At 46.1% G+C, this 17260-nt stretch overlaps 1 protein-coding gene across 1 annotated transcript in view; it reads right to left on the minus strand.

Moving 5' to 3' along the window:
- COL27A1 (collagen type XXVII alpha 1 chain) overlaps positions 1 to 17260 on the minus strand; it is a 191188-nt gene that overhangs the window by 9677 nt on the left and 164251 nt on the right. The window contains exons 39-49 of the mRNA XM_066332459.1: positions 12225 to 12278; positions 11996 to 12103; positions 10565 to 10618; positions 10216 to 10269; positions 5779 to 5835; positions 5567 to 5620; positions 4601 to 4654; positions 3207 to 3260; positions 1630 to 1683; positions 1447 to 1554; positions 958 to 1065 (exon numbers count right to left, since the gene is read on the minus strand). Coding sequence (XP_066188556.1) covers positions 958 to 1065; positions 1447 to 1554; positions 1630 to 1683; positions 3207 to 3260; positions 4601 to 4654; positions 5567 to 5620; positions 5779 to 5835; positions 10216 to 10269; positions 10565 to 10618; positions 11996 to 12103; positions 12225 to 12278 — 759 coding nt within the window. The remainder of the gene's footprint in view (positions 1 to 957; positions 1066 to 1446; positions 1555 to 1629; positions 1684 to 3206; positions 3261 to 4600; positions 4655 to 5566; positions 5621 to 5778; positions 5836 to 10215; positions 10270 to 10564; positions 10619 to 11995; positions 12104 to 12224; positions 12279 to 17260) is intronic.

Genomic DNA, 17260 nt, shown 5'->3' on the forward strand with positions numbered 1-17260 from the left:
GAGAGACTTCTGCCATCCAGTACTACATTTTGCTGCTCTCTCCCAGTCTGCCCAGACTGAGTGGCTGGAGCCTGTGCTGCTTCTGGCCCTTGGCATGGGGAAGAGCAAAGGCAGGGAGAGCCTAGGATGATGGAACAGCTGGAAAAGGGGAAACAAATTCCCCTGGAGACATGGTGTGAGTGTGTGACAAGGACACAGACTCTGTCAGACACCTCCTGTTGTACTGTCCAAGGCAGCTGGAAGGCAGGAAGTGACAGATCAAGGGCTACGTGTTGTGGAGCCCAAATTTAAATCAGATCCCAGAGCCTATCCAAACCCAGCTGGAGTCTTCCTATTTACAGAGTCTTACTACAAACGACTGAATTGCTGTGGGTCCAGTTTAGATCCTATGGTGAGCTTTGATCAGGGCAAGGACCAGGAAGAAACTCCAATGTCACAAAAGCAGCTAGTCCCTCTTTCCACCCGGTGTGATGTCCAAGCCCATACTGGCTCCAGTTGTTCTAATCCAGTAAACATGCTAAAGACCAAGCAGCAAGATTTCCCTCCAGAAGTTCAGGTCTTGCAGAGTAGCAAGAACACCTGAATCTCCCATGGAGTTTTCCATCCTGGACACCCTACAGGTGAGCTGTGGCAGTTCCTCTGCAACTTCTCCATGTTTTTTCTAGCCAGGTTTCTAATGATAGAAAACTCAAGTGTTTTTAGTGTAAGTATGTGTGTCTGCAGGCTCCTGAGCTCCATTGGTAAGGGAGGAAAAGTCTCTGGGACATTCAGCTGCTGTGTACATCAGGAAAATGGATGGAGGGATGGATGAGAAGAAAGATCTACAGAACGTCTAGCTAAGTGAAAGACGTCAGCAGGAACTGAGACCATATTAGACCTTGGAGAGCTCAAGCTCAGAGTCATCAGGCTCACAGACTGGATCACTCCCAGCAGCATATTAGGGAGTCAGAAACTCACCTTAAATCCTGGTGGTCCCTGGGCCCCAGGCAGTCCTGGCACACCGGGGTTCCCTCTCCTGCCTGACATCCCAGTCACACCTTCTTCCCCATCATCACCCTGCTCTCCCTAGAAAAGGAATACACAAAAGGTTATGAAACAAACCCCTTTCCCCCCTCTTCTCAGCTTCTGGGGGGACAGGGGAGTGGTGGGATTCTGCCCTGAGCAAGAGAGGAATAGGTTTGCAGGGGTGGGCTTGAGGACGTGGACAGACTTCTGTGCATGTGAGTGTCTGTCAGGCTACAAAGCCCAGTTTATTTACAGATCTGGTCATGCAAAGGCAGCTGCTGCCTCTATGTGCAAGTAATATGTGAAGAAGACCCACTCTGGGTACATGTAAACTGGAATACCCATAGCTGGATTATGTAATTTGTCCTGTGCCACCTTTCAGTTTTCCAGATACAACGTTGTGTTTGCTGTTGATGCCTCAAGGCTGCAGTTGAAGCTTACCAGCACCCCAGGCACGCCGTCCTTCCCAGGCACTCCGTCCACTCCAGGGGCACCCTCCTGACCCTGCCTTCCCACCACTCCTCGAGGACCTGGTAGCCCAAGGATGCCCTAAAATCACAAAGGTGTTAGAGAAGGAGCTCCCAGACAGCATTTCCTGGGGCAGAAAACTGAATTTTCACCTACCAGTGAGCCTCTGCTCCCTGCACTGCCCCTTGCTCCTTGCTTTCCTTTTTGACCCTGCAAGTAAAAAACCCAGAAAGATCTAAAATTGCAGCAGTTCTATCATAGCTCCACTTGGGACTGTGACTTCAGGGTGTGATTCTGGATAATGACTGGAAAGAGATTTATTGTCAGTTGCTCCAGTGCCGGGGAATGAACTGCTACTTGGTTTTATTACAAGTGATTCTTCGTATGTCTTGAGAGTTCTAGAGCAGGAATGAATAGCTAGAAGGCAAGGACCTGCATTTTTCCTAATATGGAGCAGATGAGGACAAATAAAGCAGGATGAACTCAAGGGAGGACTTGGTACACTGGCAAACATTAGAACAAGATGCTAAAAACCTCCATTAGCTCACAAGATGCTAAAAATCTCCGTAAGTCCTCCATTAGTTTATTGACAGCAAACCCAGGACCCAGTGAGTTCTCTAAGGGTGTTCAGAGGGGGCTTCTTTCTGAGAAGTAACTCTATTTTGGAGAGCTAATGGAAATTAAAAAGGGTGTCTTCTGTCTGAAATTTGCAATTCTGCTTTGTGAATAAAGGCAGAAAAGAAATACTCCTGAGGTTTATTAGCTGTAAAAAGAATTAATTTGTGCAGGATGAATGGAAAACTCAGCCTCATCACCTTCACGGGTTCTCTTAGTGAGGTCATGTACTAAAAGCACTTTTAAATTGAAGAACTCATTTTCTGTGCATTGTTTTCCCATCTGCAAAGGACCAGACTGGCCAGCTACATGAAGTAAATATTCCTGGGGGTGCTTGCCCTGCTATTCATTAGACCAAAAGCAGTTCCACATTGTCCATCGATGGGCAGAATTTATTTATCTTATCACCTGGTACACTTCTTGCCAAGAAGACCTAAAACTATCTTCTGGCATTACTCCCAGCATGGTCAGATCAAAAACCCTGACATCTGCCAAGAGAGAGCAGGAATTTGCTGAGTATTGAGGTCACATATTTTTATGTTTTAGCAAATAAAGTCCCTGGTCTGTGAGAGTAATTAGCAGGCTGTCATTACAGCCAGATGTGGAGGTAGAAGTAGGTATGAAGTGCCCCAATGAACCCTGAAGGACCCATGTGTCATGGGTTTTCTTGCTCAATAAGAACAAGAAGTTAGAGGGATTGTTCCAAGAAACAACTCCATGGATAAATGGACTCCAAAACCTGGAAGGTTTCAAGCCAGAAAAGTTTATGGTTCAAATGAAAGTGAGAGACTCTTGCCTGGCTCAGTCCTCCTTGGGGATGGAGACAGCACAAACAGGGCATGGGAAAGAGACCCATGGCAGGGACTTAAGACCTGCCCTGCCCAAGAGTCACCCATCATGCTGGAGCTGGAACTGTCTTGATCCAGTTCCACACAGCCAACAAACCACTAGGCTCAGACACCCACATGTTTACAGCCCTCCCACTAGGATCTCCACAGCCTTTCAAGTCATAGACCATAGGCAAAAATCCCACATGCTGGGCAAAACCATGAGAGTCCTCTTAATTAGAGTTTTTCCTTAAACTTAGTACAGCATAAATTCACCCTGCTGAAACCTACCACATCACCTTTGGATCCCTTTGCTCCTGGCTTGCCTGGTGATCCAGGATCACCCTACAAAACATAAACAAGAAAAATCTGCTTAAAATTCTCTTCTGGCAGTATCTTGCATGAAGTACAAAGGACAGCATTTTTTGTGCCCTAATAACATTGACTGTATGGAAACAATTCAGGGAAACTGCCTGTACTCAGGCCCCTGGAGAAAAAAGGAGCAGGGAACTGTCTCCAGAGAGCATTTAACAGGGCGTCGATTGGAGAAGCAGCAACCCTGCCCCTCATTTGGGTGGTGCCTGTATTTGTGGAAATCATTCACCAAATTCCAGATGGTGCCTGGAGAGCAGTGCTGGGAAGTGGGCAGGAAGGAGCCTCTGCGCAGAACGAGCAGTTTACACAGTGACTGCTGGTGCCACCCCTCTTTTGCACACTGCAGACCTTGCCCTGGTTACTCCTGGGGGTCAGGTGTTAGAAAACTGCCTATGGAGTACAGCAGAGAGGGTATTTCACTGCTCTCTTGCTGGTCTCTTCCCCATCACACCCATCTCAGCTTTTTCTCCTGGCCAGCCAGGTTGGGTTTTTTGGTCTGTATTTGTGCCAGTGGCAAAATCTGGACTAACACCAAATAAAAGGACTCCCTGCAGAGCTCTCCTTTTTCAGCTTGTTTCTGAGCCACGTTTTTAATGGACCTTTACTAAAGATAATCCAAAGTTCCTGCTTCCATCTGAATCATCTTAGGGACTACCAACCCCCAAATAAACTACATTCACCGGGGAATGCAGCAGCTCCAATAATTTCTGGGCCATATAACAGAGAACTATCATTTTTAATCCCAAAATAGAATCTGTGGTTCTTCCCATCATCCTTACAAAGAGTGGGAATTGATTCAACTTTATTTCTCAATACAAACTACATTTAATGTGCTGCTGCACTCTCAGTTGCAATAGTCACATATAAAGATCAGATGCTACTGTATAAAACAAGGGAATAAAAAGTCCTTCCCTTGAGTTTGGATTTAATTTAGTCTTTCACAAAGTCTTTCACTAGTTTGAGAGGAAACAACTTTTAAGTAGAATAATAGGGTCTCATCTCACACTGGACCAGCAGCACATCAAATGGATCATTTTCAGGCAGAGCCTTCCACTGCCATTGCCATCTCCCACCACCCATCTCCTAAGATTTCTTGCCGCCCATTCAGAAAGGATGGTTTTGGAACTGTGTGTGCTCCCTGGTTTGTCACCCATTTGTCTCAAATGTGGCTCAAAATGCCCATTCCATAGGTTGATGGAAGTGCCCACATTTCACAGCTCACCACACACTCCTCCTGCAGCTCTTCCAATCTCCCTGTTTTTACTATGCCTGGGGCACTGGGTACCTTACAATAGAGCAGCATCTCTTACCGGTAAGCCTTGCTGCCCAGGTTTTCCTCTTTCTCCATCAAGCCCTTCCTGACCCTTAAATAAAAAAACAGAGAGGGAACATGTCTTTGTTCTTTTGTGGTAATGAGAAAGAAAAATTAATGTAATGTGATTTAAGGGGCAGAAGAAGACACACGTGCCTGCATTCTGCTGATATAGAAATGGTGATGTAGAGGGTAGGGCCTATGCTCCTGTGGATATACTTTGGGAAGAGGAACTTCTCATCACTCTCAAGCAGCAAAGAAGGTGTTCTAATGCATCCCAAAATACACACAGTGCTAATGGAAGTGAAGAGTTAGAGACAGCTGTCCTAGAAAATAAGGCAGCAGCACTGCTACTCTGATGAATTCAAAATCTGTAAATTACTCTAATGGGTCACTCTGACCAGATGCTTTTGAATGGAGGTAACACTTAATTCCTGGAGCCATCGCAGATCAGCCCAAATCAGCTGAAAATGTCCTGCAAAGAGGGCATAAGAAGCACAGCAGGATAATTCATAGCCTTGTTTTTGCTTTTGAGAGAAATCTTATAAAGATTTTGGAAGTCTCCAAATCTTAAAGTTCACAGATGTTGCCATGGAAGAACCTACAGCCACAGGCACATCAGTCTTGCAATTTGTCCAGCACTGACATGAACTCTCTTGCACACACCTTGTCTGGGATATCTCCTTGATAATCACAGACACCTGTGCAAAAAAGTGGTCCTGCTCATTCTGTTAGCTTCATCCAGGGAGCTGCAGGGCAGGGCGAGGTGCTGACTTCCTTGCTTTCAGCAATGTTTTTATTGCTTTGGGTTAAGACAGCTGAATCACAGCCATGTGCAGCAGCTGACCAGGGACAACAGCAGGTTAGGAACTGGGACTGCTGGGCAATTCTGTGGGCTGATGTGGGCTGGGAGCACTTCCCCCAGGCAAACATCTTTGAATCATCCATTTGGCATAAGACTCACAGGATAACCAGTGTCTCCAGGCTCCCCTCGGTCACCTCTGTCACCAACAGGGCCCTACAAGAGCACAACAAAGACTTGAGGTGGATGTAAACAAGCTGTCATCTGCAATATCTCAATGGCTTGTGCATGTTCTACAAGTAAGGCAGCAACCCAAGTAATCCAGCCACAAAAATCACTCCAGGATTGATTAGAGAAGGGATTTAACATCTTACTCTGTCGCCAGGTGGTCCCTGTGGGCCTTCTACCTTCCCATCATCACCTTGTTGTCCCTGTGAATGAAATGTTAGTATTAATATAAACAGCAGATTTTAGAGAAGATACTTCTGTCCAGACCCAATCCAGTTCTTCCATATCACGGGAAGTCAAAGCCTCTGTTGAATTTACTCCCTTTTCATGCAAGGAAAGACTAAACAAATTTTTTTTGTTGTTTGTTTCACTGACTCTTCACGTTGCTTTTCTGATCTCTGGTGGCTGTTTTTGCCTAGTCTAACTCTCCTCCTTAAGTAACCAGGTGCAAAGGGTTATTTTCAACAATTCCTAAAACTAGGCAAGCAGGATGTAATTACGACAATATGGGAAATAGCTCTCTGCCTCTGAATTTTATTGCTGACAGTTTGACCAAACTCTTTAATCAAGCATTTCCCCACCCTTGTTGAGTGCTCTCTGGGCTGTCGTGGGAGCATGGGTGGTCTGGATGGGCTCCTTGGTTGTGTGCCACCATTGCAGGCTTGTTTTACAATCAGCCAGGTGAGACAGCCTCTTACACACTCCTCTCCTTGCTGGGATGCTCCACAGCATGAGCTCAGAGCTCAGTGTTTGGCTGGTGGATAACATCACCTGGCTTATTTATGACTGAGATCTCTCCAAAACATCCACAGAGAGATCCCTTAAGACTTGACAGAGACGCTAGCCTTTTAAATTCTGTTGTGAAAGTCACTTAGAGTCACAATGTCCTGTTTTCTCTGGAGTCTAGCTCAGAGATGGCTGTTTCTCTGCTCCCCATGGAATAATGCCACATTCCAGCTCCTCCAGTGTTTGACTACTCCACGGCAGATCCTGGCACTTTGACTCCTCAGGATGAACATGTCTCAAAGCTCCTTTAATGCAGTTTGGGGGGTTCTGGCACAGTGGAGCTGCTGTTTTGGAGGTGATTGGGTGCTCCAAGAAGCTTTGAACATCCAAATCTCCAAAGATTGCAGAGCCCCGTTTTTCACAGACTTGTGTAATTCTCAGTGTCTGCACTAGCCCTTTCTAGTGTATTTACAATTCTCTTTGATGTTCTCTTTGGGCTACTCCCCTGTTGGAGTTGCAGCTGCTGACAGTAAGGACACTTGGGAAATTTCTTGGTGAGCCTGCCTGCCTCTGAGAGAAACTTGAGTGTCAGAGAAAAGAGGTGGGGAAGCAAACCCTCACAGGCTCTGCTGATGGTTTCCAGTGCTACTGAACTTGCTGCTGGAAGCCAGCAGCAAAATACCTGGCAACTGGTTTGCTTTCTAGCCACTATCTAAGGAATGCTGACTAGAAGGGAAACAAAGCCACCATTTCTCAAGTCTCAGGGAAAAAAAAAATCATCCCAGTGTGTCTGTTACTATGCAAAGTGCAGAAGTCCTGGCACTGATTGCTTTTTCCCAAGCAGAATGTGCACACCTTTGCCATTTGGGAGCTGGGATGAGTTTGGTGAACCCAGAGAAAGCTCCTAATTCTGGGGACCCTTGAAGAGCATCAAGGCTCACAGCCTTTCTTTCTTCCCGTTTTGGCTTTGTTTCCCCTTGAGGCTAATCCCTCACCTTGTTCTCTGTCTCCTGCCTGAGAAAATCCTGCAGCCTGGTCAGCTCTAGGACTGTGCAACCAAGCTCCTCCAGAGCTCCCTGATGTCTCAGCTGCTTGAGAGAGAGATGAAAGGTCTGCACTAATTCTTTGGAAAGTTGCAGTGAAAAAAGTTAGAGTAAAGGGCAGCAAAGTAAACATGTTAGGGCACAAATGGAAAATGCATGGAGAAGAAGGGAAGGCTTGTGGTTGTTGGCTCTTGTCCCAAAGTGAGATACACCAGTTTGTAATTTTTAAAAGGATCCCATCTGGACTGCTTTAAGCAGCTGCCAAGAGCAGGCGTCTGCTCTGAGCAAGGCCTCTTTGAGGAGCTGCAAATGTATGAGATGTGGCAGACCGGCTGTCTGGGATGGCACAAGGGAGCAGGATTCCACAGCAGTGCCTCTCACCAAACCACATTCTTCTCTGAAAAAAGGAAGACCTTCCCCACTATTATATCCTCTCCTTCAGCACGGCTCCATGTGCCACGTTACTTAAAGCTCACAGAGTACTTACGGTCCCATTCCATTTTCTCTTTATTTCTCACTTTCAGGCTTCCATTTTTGTGTTCACAGGCTTGTGAGAGGTTACAGAGGTCTGGAGGGAAGGAATCTACCTGTCTTTAGGCAGGGATCCAGGCAACTCTTAGGAGATGAGGGAGGGTGGATAGGCGAACTTAGATGCAAGATTTTGTGGAGCACCTGGATGCTGCAGGAAGTGGTGCTGGAGGCTCAGTACATGATTTCATGCTCTCCTGGTTCAGCATCTTCTTCTGCTCCCATCAAGGTGTCAGCAGACCCACTGGCCTTCCAGGAGAACATGAGTGAGGAGATCCAGCTGTCAGTGGTCATTACCAGAGCTGATTTCTCTTAGCATGATGCATTGGATGCTTTGGTGGCTTTATTAGGCTTCAGCTTGGATTCTTGCACGTAGAATTAATTTATCATAACACTGCTGTGCTCTTTTAACACCAGGTCTGCTTAGGGAGTGCTCTTCTACTATCCCTTTGCAGAGCAATATCTTGTTGGTGAAGGCCAAAATGCTCCACTGAGGGATTGAGATGAATAATTTGGTGATCATTTCCTACTGAAATTACAAGAGCTTTCAAGATGGCAACTTTAAATGTTTTCAAATAAAACTACAGCCACAATTTAAGCAATAAACATACATATCTGCACATCTCAATAGCTGCAGGATCAATGGCTGACTTTGCTTTTGCTAGTCTTGACTCACAACTTTTTGCTCAAGATTCAACAGTGGAATTGCAAGAAACCTCTGGGGCACGTTCTGAGCTGACAATGTCCCTGGTCACAAGCTCTCACTTCATCCAGGGCTGGTTGTGCTCATCTAACACTTGTCAGGAAGTTCAGCAAGGCAGCAGTGGAGATAGGGAGCAGCAAGAACATCACCAGCTGTTCCTCCATGGATGTGTTTCAGCAGCAGGAAGTGAGAGAAGAAGCACAATGACCACTGTTCACCCCTAAAGCAAAACTTCTGAGGTGTGATAATGTCTTAGTGGAACGCAATAGCTTCCTCTGCCCCACTGATCCTGGGTGCACAGGGAATCCTCAGACAGAGCACAGTGTGAACAGGGTATCCTGACACCAGGAGCCTGAGCTGAAAGGATCCATTCAAAGCCCCAGCAAGGGCAAGTCTTATAAACTCATTTTATAAGGGATGAAGCTCCTGTTTGCACTACAGCTGCCCTCCCTCCTGTGTGCAGAGGCAAAGCAAAATGCTTTCTTGGTGATGGGGAGTAGAAAGAGTTCATGCATCTCTCCTCTTCATGGGGTCCTCATGACTGATCAGTTCCCATCACCATCACTTCCCTTCCCACACTTAAGGGAGAATCACAGAATGGTTTGGGTTGAAAGGGACCTTAAAACCCGTCTGGTTCCACTCCTTGGCATGGATAGAGACATCTTCCATCAGACCAGGTTGCTCCAAGTCCCGTCCAACCTGGCTGTGGACACTTCCAGGGACAGGGACGCCCAGACCTGTGGCAGTGCTTTACCACCTTCTGAGTAGAGAACTTCCTGACATCTAACCAAAATCTTCACACTTTCAGTTTAAAAGCATCCCCCTTGTCCTATCACTATCTGTCTGTTGTAGGAAGCTGCTCCCCTCTTTTAGATAGCCCTGTTTAAATACTGGAAGGTCACAATGAGCTCTCCCCAGAGCCTTCTGCAGAGAGGTCTCAGGAAGGAGGGAGCATGGCTGAGGAAGGCATGTGAAGGACACCATCAGCCCTCGGAGCACCGAGCAGCTGGTGGAGCCGACAGGAAACCATTAAAGCGTGAGTCACTGCTCCAGCCTGAACTGGTTATGGCTGTGCTGACTCAGCAAAAGGGGGAAAACACTGGGGAGAAGCGACTGTGGAAAGAGGTCTCTGAGTCAGGGCATCTGCAGCCAGGGGGCTGTTGAAAGGTAGGGCACAAGGAACATGAAGTAAGGGTGATGGGAGGAGAAACCAGCCAGCAGCTGAAGATGAGCTCATTTGTGCAGGGAGTTATCCTGACCTCATCACAGAAAGCTACAAGCCTGATTTCTTTTGGCTTGGGGGTTGAGCCAAATTCCTGTGGATGCAGGATAAATACAACCTCAGGGCTCAGGCTGGCTGGCTCAGCCTCTGGCACAAGGGCACGTGGTGTCTGGTGACACTGCTCTCCTGGCACTGACTGGCAGAGGCAAGGCTGCAGCTTTGAGGGGTCTTGTAAGTGGCCGTGTGGTCAAGAAGGCACATCTGCCACAGGGTGAGGAGAGTGCAGATGCATGGGAGTTACAGCAGTGAGAAAATTGTCTCATTCAAGGAGAAATAAGAAGGCCAGACCTCCTGACCTTACCTTTTCCCCCTTTGGCCCTGGTGGTCCAATCGGCCCTGGTGGTCCTGCATGTCCCTGTGGAGAGCAGACAGCACGTGAGGAGGCAGGAAAGAGCTGTGACACTGAAAGTCCTCCCTGGTTCCCTACCAGATCTCACAAGCTCTGGGTGGTGCATGTCAGCTTTGGAGAGACATATGGGTCACATGGGCAGAGATTAACCACATGCAGGTGATGAAAATGGAGACTTGACAAACAACAAAACACAACGTCAGAAATAAATCATGGTTTAAGAAAAACTGGCATGCTGGAGTGGCAGATTTGTTGCGTTAAGGAACAGATAAGAGCTAGGAGATGAAAATAAAATCCTTACCTGGTAACCCTTTAAGCCTGGGTCCCCTTGAGCACCCATCCTTCCTGGAGCTCCCTGGAGAGGCAAAGACAGAGGGACTGAGAGAGCAGGCAATGGTGTAAGCACGAGAGGAGGATGCCCTGGGCTCAAAGCAAAGCTCAGCACTACGTGGGAGTGTGGGCAGTCCTTCTCCTGGCCACCAGTGAGCTCTGCTGCAGCCACATGATGGGCTTTTGCTTGGCTTTAACCTCTTACACATGGAGAGCGGTGCCAGGAAGACATTCTATGCTTTTTCCAGCCTGCAGCAATACATTCCACACCTCACTCAGAGCTGCTGTTAGAAATGGATGCATCTGTGTGCTCTTCATCTACCCTCCTGCACATCTCTGTATCCAAATCAGACTTGTGCTAGGAAGTCCACCAGACTTCCACAGACCAGAATCACATCTTTAGCAGAGTGAACAAAAGGGTTTAAATCAGATTATCAGATTAAAGTGAGTCCCAAAATTTCCATATAATCCCATTTAGCGTGGAATAAAGCCCTTTCCACAAGACAGAGATGTGTCCACTCCAATAGACTGTTGCTCAGATATTGCTTTTCCTTCTTGTGAAATAATCCATGGAGGCTTTGCCAAAGACTATTATGGGAGGATATATGGTGAGATCATAATTTTTTAGTGCAGGAAAACACTATCAGCAGAACCATCACTCATTTACTACTGTTCTGAAATATAACCACTATTCCTAGTTAATAAATAACTCCTGATTTTGCACTAAGTTCTATCAAATAGAGTGCAAGAAGTTTCCTAACCAGCCTGTAATGCACAAGAGGTACTTTTATGTACCACTGCTGTCCCGCTACATTTGTCTCTTATGCCTAAAGCAAATTAACTTTCTCCCCTCTCTGCCATACTATGGCTGCTCTCTCTGGAAGCTTCACCTTCGGTACCCAGTTCAAACCCCTTCCCATGCTGTATTTTTTCTTGCTCCAAGTGTTTTAGATAAGTAGATCAAGAGTGGGTGTAGAAACAGGGCAGGAATCCAAGGCAGAGTTCCTTAAAACAACACAGCTCGACTTGGAAGCAGCTCTTGCCATGAGTGTGCAGTCTCAAAGGGGAAGATTTTAGCAAAAAATAGCTTATCAGCTGATTCAGCTGAGGAGAAATCTCCAATATTTCAGCAATTTCAGCCTATCTGGACAGTTGTGAAGAGCTGCCTGGATGCAACATGAGCAGGGCTCACGGGGCACCAACCAAGCCACCCCTATGGACTTTCCCCTGTGCTGCTCGGAATGAGGGTTAAGATGTTTTGGCCAATAAACCCATCTAACAGCATTTCCCTTTCAGTGCCCTGAGGCCTCTGCTGGGCTCCCTGCTCCATTCAGGCCCATGCCCACCACTGCCAGTCGGGTTTCTCTGTGTTGTATTCAAGCGTTTGCAGAGCTCTTCTCACCGTCGGTCCCAGGGTACCTCGGGATCCTTTAGGGCCTTGGTTCCCCTTTGGCCCCTGCTTCCCTGGGGATCCCATTTCGCCAAGCTGCCCCTGGTAGCCTTTGCTGCCCTGCAGAGAAAAGGCACTGACATCAGTGTAGGACAAAACTTCTCCTGCAGGCAAATATCAGACACAAGTAATGAAAGGGAGAACCACAGGCTGTGATGTTTTCAAAGAGAGATGTTCCTACCTTCTGGCCAGGCTTGCCCTTTTCCCCCTGTTTTCCTGGTTTCCCTTCTGGTCCCTGGAAGAGGAGAAAACAACAACAAAAGGCTGTTGGAGTGGGAAAGCAAAGCCACTCATTTTCCTAGCACACACAAACCTGAGAGCATCCTCACCCACCCATGGGGGCCAACAAGGAGCCCAGGAAGTTGTGCAGGTCAGACCACAATCCACAGGTGCTACAGCTGGGGTATGGCTGAATTTGGTCTTTAGCTGCTCCAACACATAGAAGAAAACTCATTGCTTAAAAGTGGGAAAATCTTTGTGCTCACATGACTATTGGGCAACACAGCTGAAAGGTAATACTGTGATAATTTTGATGATGGTGACTTTAAAATCACATCTTCAACATAGGTGGGTCATGGAAAACTGCCTAAATCATATGCATCCGTCTCCAAGGGTGCAAAAGAAGGATCTGCAGAAGTGGACCTACCCAGCCTCTGCTACAGAATGGGCTGAAATATGGAAAACACATTTACCCTGATTCCCACAGGAGATTTCCTCTGGTTTGCACCTGAGCTTCCATCTCTGCACCACTACTCTACCAACAGTTGTATCCTTCATAAACTTTGGCACTAAATTAACATTTTTTATACAGTTTTAGGACCCTACCAATAGAACCATTCATTCCACAGCACCTCTCCTTATTTTTACCTTGTGAAAACAGGCAGTGGTTTCCTTCTCTATCCACCTACCACACACGACCTCCTGCTCACAGTGAAAACCCTCTCCCTCTATCTGTATTATTACTGTCACCTACAGAAACCACAATCTACTGCTCAGGCTTCTAGAAATGCAGTGGGATGCAAAACTTCAGGTGGGAGCAAGCAGAGACAGGAATGCTGAGCTGCTTTCAGAACCCAGTGTGGGTGCAGAACCTGCTGCCCCTCCTTGCACCCACACCACAGAAATGTGATATGGTGAGCAGCTAAATACAGCAGCCTCTCCTTAGGGACCTCAGGGAGCTTGTTTTTTCCAGTGTTTGACCCTGTTGGCTGCAAGGGAGACAGAATATTTTGAATTTGACAAAAAGAAGCAAAAACTATAACTGAAGAAAACAATTCATACTTTTTTGGCAATTGTGACAAACTTTTCAACAGCATCTCCATACCAGAACTACATTTCTCTCTCTGCTCCCCCACCTCCCAGCTAAGAAGGTATAATTTTCACCATGGTTGGTATTGCAGTCTCAGCTGAATAAAAGCAACTTATAAAGGGAGACATTTCAGGGGGTTTTCACTTTGATCTGAAACATGGGCCTCAGAAGTGCCTGAACACAAAGGAGCAATTCTGACTTATTCCAACCCTAAAGGATTGTGCCAGTTCACCTGCCCAGAGGGAATAGCTCCATTTTACCTAAGTCAAACATTTCAGGAGTCCACCTTGCCAACACCATTAGGCTTCACAAAGAGCAGGTCCCTGCTGAGGAGCATATCAGCCTTGTTCTGTGTCTCTTCCATACTGCTCAGGGCTTTTTTTTCTTGTGTGCTATTTTTTGCTGCCACTTTCCAAGAGATCACTTTTGGAACTACTTTCCCACAGATGCTGAGCAACCGCAGTAGATGATGGGTGCCAAGCCTCCAGAATCACCCATATGATTTACACTTTTGACAGCAGTACAGAGAAGTTCTCACTAATGAAAGCATCAGAAATGGGCAGACCCTTCCAGCTTTAGAGTAGCTCACTGTGGGAGCTGGTACTCAACACCTGAAGCACAGTAACACACACTGCCCCTGCTCTGCAGCATTACCCTGGCACATTATGGCTTAAAATCTGGAGAGGGAATAGTGGAATCACTCACTAAACTTTACTGACAAAACAAAATGTGACTGAATAAAGAGACAACTGGGGCTCTTAATCAGTTGCATAGTGTTTCCCCATCAGTCTCCCCGGACTGTGCTTCGAGAGCTTGTGGAAGCACAAGCAGTAGATGCTTTCTGCAGATGGAAGAAAGCCCATTTTAAGCTAGATCTGTTCCTAACCCAGTGATGGCCAAGCCCTTAGTCTTCTCCAGAAGAGAGATGCACCCTCAGATGTGCTCCTGGAACTGCTGTGCTGTGGCAGCTCATGAAACAGAGATTTCCATGCAAAGGTTCCATGCCCAGGCTGTGAATGTGTTATATTGTCTGTAAAAAATGCAGATACCAGGACATTGATGAGACACACGCTTTATCTTTGTGCAGGTCAGATGGACCCTCTTCATGCGGAGGTCATGAGGATCTCACAGTTACTTCAGAAGAGTCTGAAGTACAGCCTAGCTCCCTCCACCAGGATACATACATCTCCCATGGAAGTTTCATGACTGAAACTTGATTCTACCCTGCATTGGAAAATGTCTTTGTTTTTTGAGAAGACAAGTTTAGGCTTTAAAGTTTCACATCTGAGAAACAGAATTTCCACACTGCTCCTAAAATCTGCCAGCATTCAAGTTCCTGCTTGCACTCACCATCACAGAACACAAATAGAGGGGCTGGAGTCATCTGGGAGAGGGTAAACAACAAAAACCAAACCAAACTTTGACAGTCCAAATCCTGGTTGCAAAAATGAGCTCAATCTACTGTGCCATGTACAAACAGCTTCTCAAACTTTCTCAGCATTCTTTCAGCTTGTTTTTTTCCCTTGGTGGTGGATGTGAGCACAGATTTGGGCTCCAAAAATCTCCTTGTACCATTTCCTCCTTATGACACATCACGGAGCAGGGATGTTCATCTGCTCCAGAAGTCTCCCCTGAGTCCTCCAGTTGGGGTGTAGCTCTTTCTCCTTTTCTGAAGTAAAAAATCATTGGCAGCATCACCAGCCACCTGTCAATAATAGTGAGAGGACCTGTCAATCACAGGAAGCCATGGAGACCTTGTTCCAAGCCTCCCTTGCTGTTCTTGACTCTCATCCACTGGTTAAAAGCTTGGCTGGTATAAAAAAAAATGGATCAAACCATGCTGGCAATGCCACCGGCAGAGACGTGGCTCAGATTTTGATTTTTTGAGTCACCTCCTCCAGAGGAATAAGCTCTATGAGTCAGGGATATTTCTGTGCTCTCCCAGCACACTTTCTAGGACTTTGGCCAGCAAGCTCTGCTGGTGAGTGGCAAGCCTACGATGTGTCTGATTTTCCTGGATATGCTTTCTCCAACTGCACAGAAATTCTGCCCAGATGAATTTAGAGGCAGTTTGACACTTGTCTGGAGTTCCCAGATATGAGATATCTCTACTTGTGATGACCCAGATGTGGTTGCTGTTGCAATCTCAGATGTTCCCAGGGCACATGCGCAGGGGTTTGCACATTTCCCAAAAATCACTGCACTGCCACACTCCACACATTGCACAGGGAAGAAAAAGCCCAGCAATGACCTTGGTCGCCTTCAAAAATAGTCCCATCCTTTTTCTCTCCATTCTTCTGACTCATCTGTCCAGGGATGAAAAAAATCAGAGCCAGAACAGGAAGAAGAAGAAAAAAAGGATAAAAATAAAATTCAATGAGATAATTTCTTCATCCAGGTTTTCCCCAAAGTACACTGGAAATGCAGCATCTTTTACTGCAGTGTGAAGTTCCTAAGGTTCCTATGACTTCTTCTCTCTTTAACAGAGATAGGAGTGAGGGCAGAAGATGTACAAAAGCCTGCACATCAAAATAATGAAATCCAAGTTCTCTTTGCTGGACTCACATCAGCTGGGTCACTGTGCCAAGGCACTGAACACTTGATGCTTTTGTTCCCGAGGTTTGTTGTATGCTTTGGGTTACTGGTTTGCTGAGAAAATATATCTTCCTTCCAAGCTTCTTCCATCGGGGCACTATTTTTAAATGGTGATTTCTCGTTATATGCAACATTCTTCACTAAAGAAGCATATCAGTATCTCCAGATGATGATGGTATTTGTGACCAGGGACACTGGAAAGCAGCAGTTTTATTAAGTCACATGCCTTCAACTATGCCAAAATATCCAAAGAAAGCAAAAAAAAAAAAAATTATAGTATTATGTTTAAAATTTCATTATCATCTTCAGTAAGGACACAGATTTACAAGGATTTTTTTAGTATAGCTTTAGATATTCCCCTAAGGGAAAGAAGAATGGCTTATTTTCCAATGCAAATTGATTAATTTTTAAAGAAATAGAAAAAGAGACTTCCAGCTGCAGATGGCCTTGTCAGAAAAGTCAGATCTATTGCCCAGCACAACAGCAACAGTGGGGGCAAATAGATGAGTAGCTCAGCTTTAAATTATCCAGACATCAACAGTTGAAGTCTATGTTCTGACAACAACATCCAGAAAAACAAAGCAAGGAAGTTGAATGAACTGCAAAGAGATATGCCCTGAACAGAGCTAAACAACAAACAGGGATAAAATCCTGACCCAAACTTCCTCACACCCAGGGATGTTCCTGCTGCAGGCAATGGTCCAGGAAAGTGGTAACAGAGATATGACTCACCCATCATGCTCTGGCTTTTGACATTCCAGAGGGCAAATATGTTCCTGCCTTCTTTGCAGCACAGCACAGGAAGGAAGCTCTCCAGGGCACAGAACTGGTGGGAGAGCTACCCAAAGCTTGCCTCAGGCTGCCTCAGGATTGCTCAGGAGTGCTGTGTAGCAGGAGCATATTTTCAAGATATTTTTTCTCTGTGTGTGTCGAGTGAAGGTCTGAAGTTGCTCCTCCCTCCCAAAAATGAGGCAGGAAGAAATAGAATCACCAGAATACAGCTACTGAGCAAAGGAAAAAAAGTGACATGGTGACAGAGAAAAAAAAAAGTGGTAGTTTGAGGCACTGGATGTCAAAAGGGCAGGAAAACCAAAAGCAGCAATAAAGGTAAGAAGCATGAACCATAGGATTACCATGCCCATATTGTCCAGGCTCAGCCAGTGAGCTCATTTAAAGGGAAATGAAAAAGCCCCATATAATTTCCTAGTGCTCTGCAATGTCTCCATATGAGAACCTCTACTTAATAAACTTTGATCGAGAGAAGCTTCCCCCCATGGAGGACAGTTCACAAGCACTCAGGAAATTAGTGGGAT

Source organism: Sylvia atricapilla, chromosome 19 (assembly GCF_009819655.1).
Source record: "Sylvia atricapilla isolate bSylAtr1 chromosome 19, bSylAtr1.pri, whole genome shotgun sequence".
NCBI lineage: Eukaryota > Metazoa > Chordata > Aves > Passeriformes > Sylviidae > Sylvia > Sylvia atricapilla.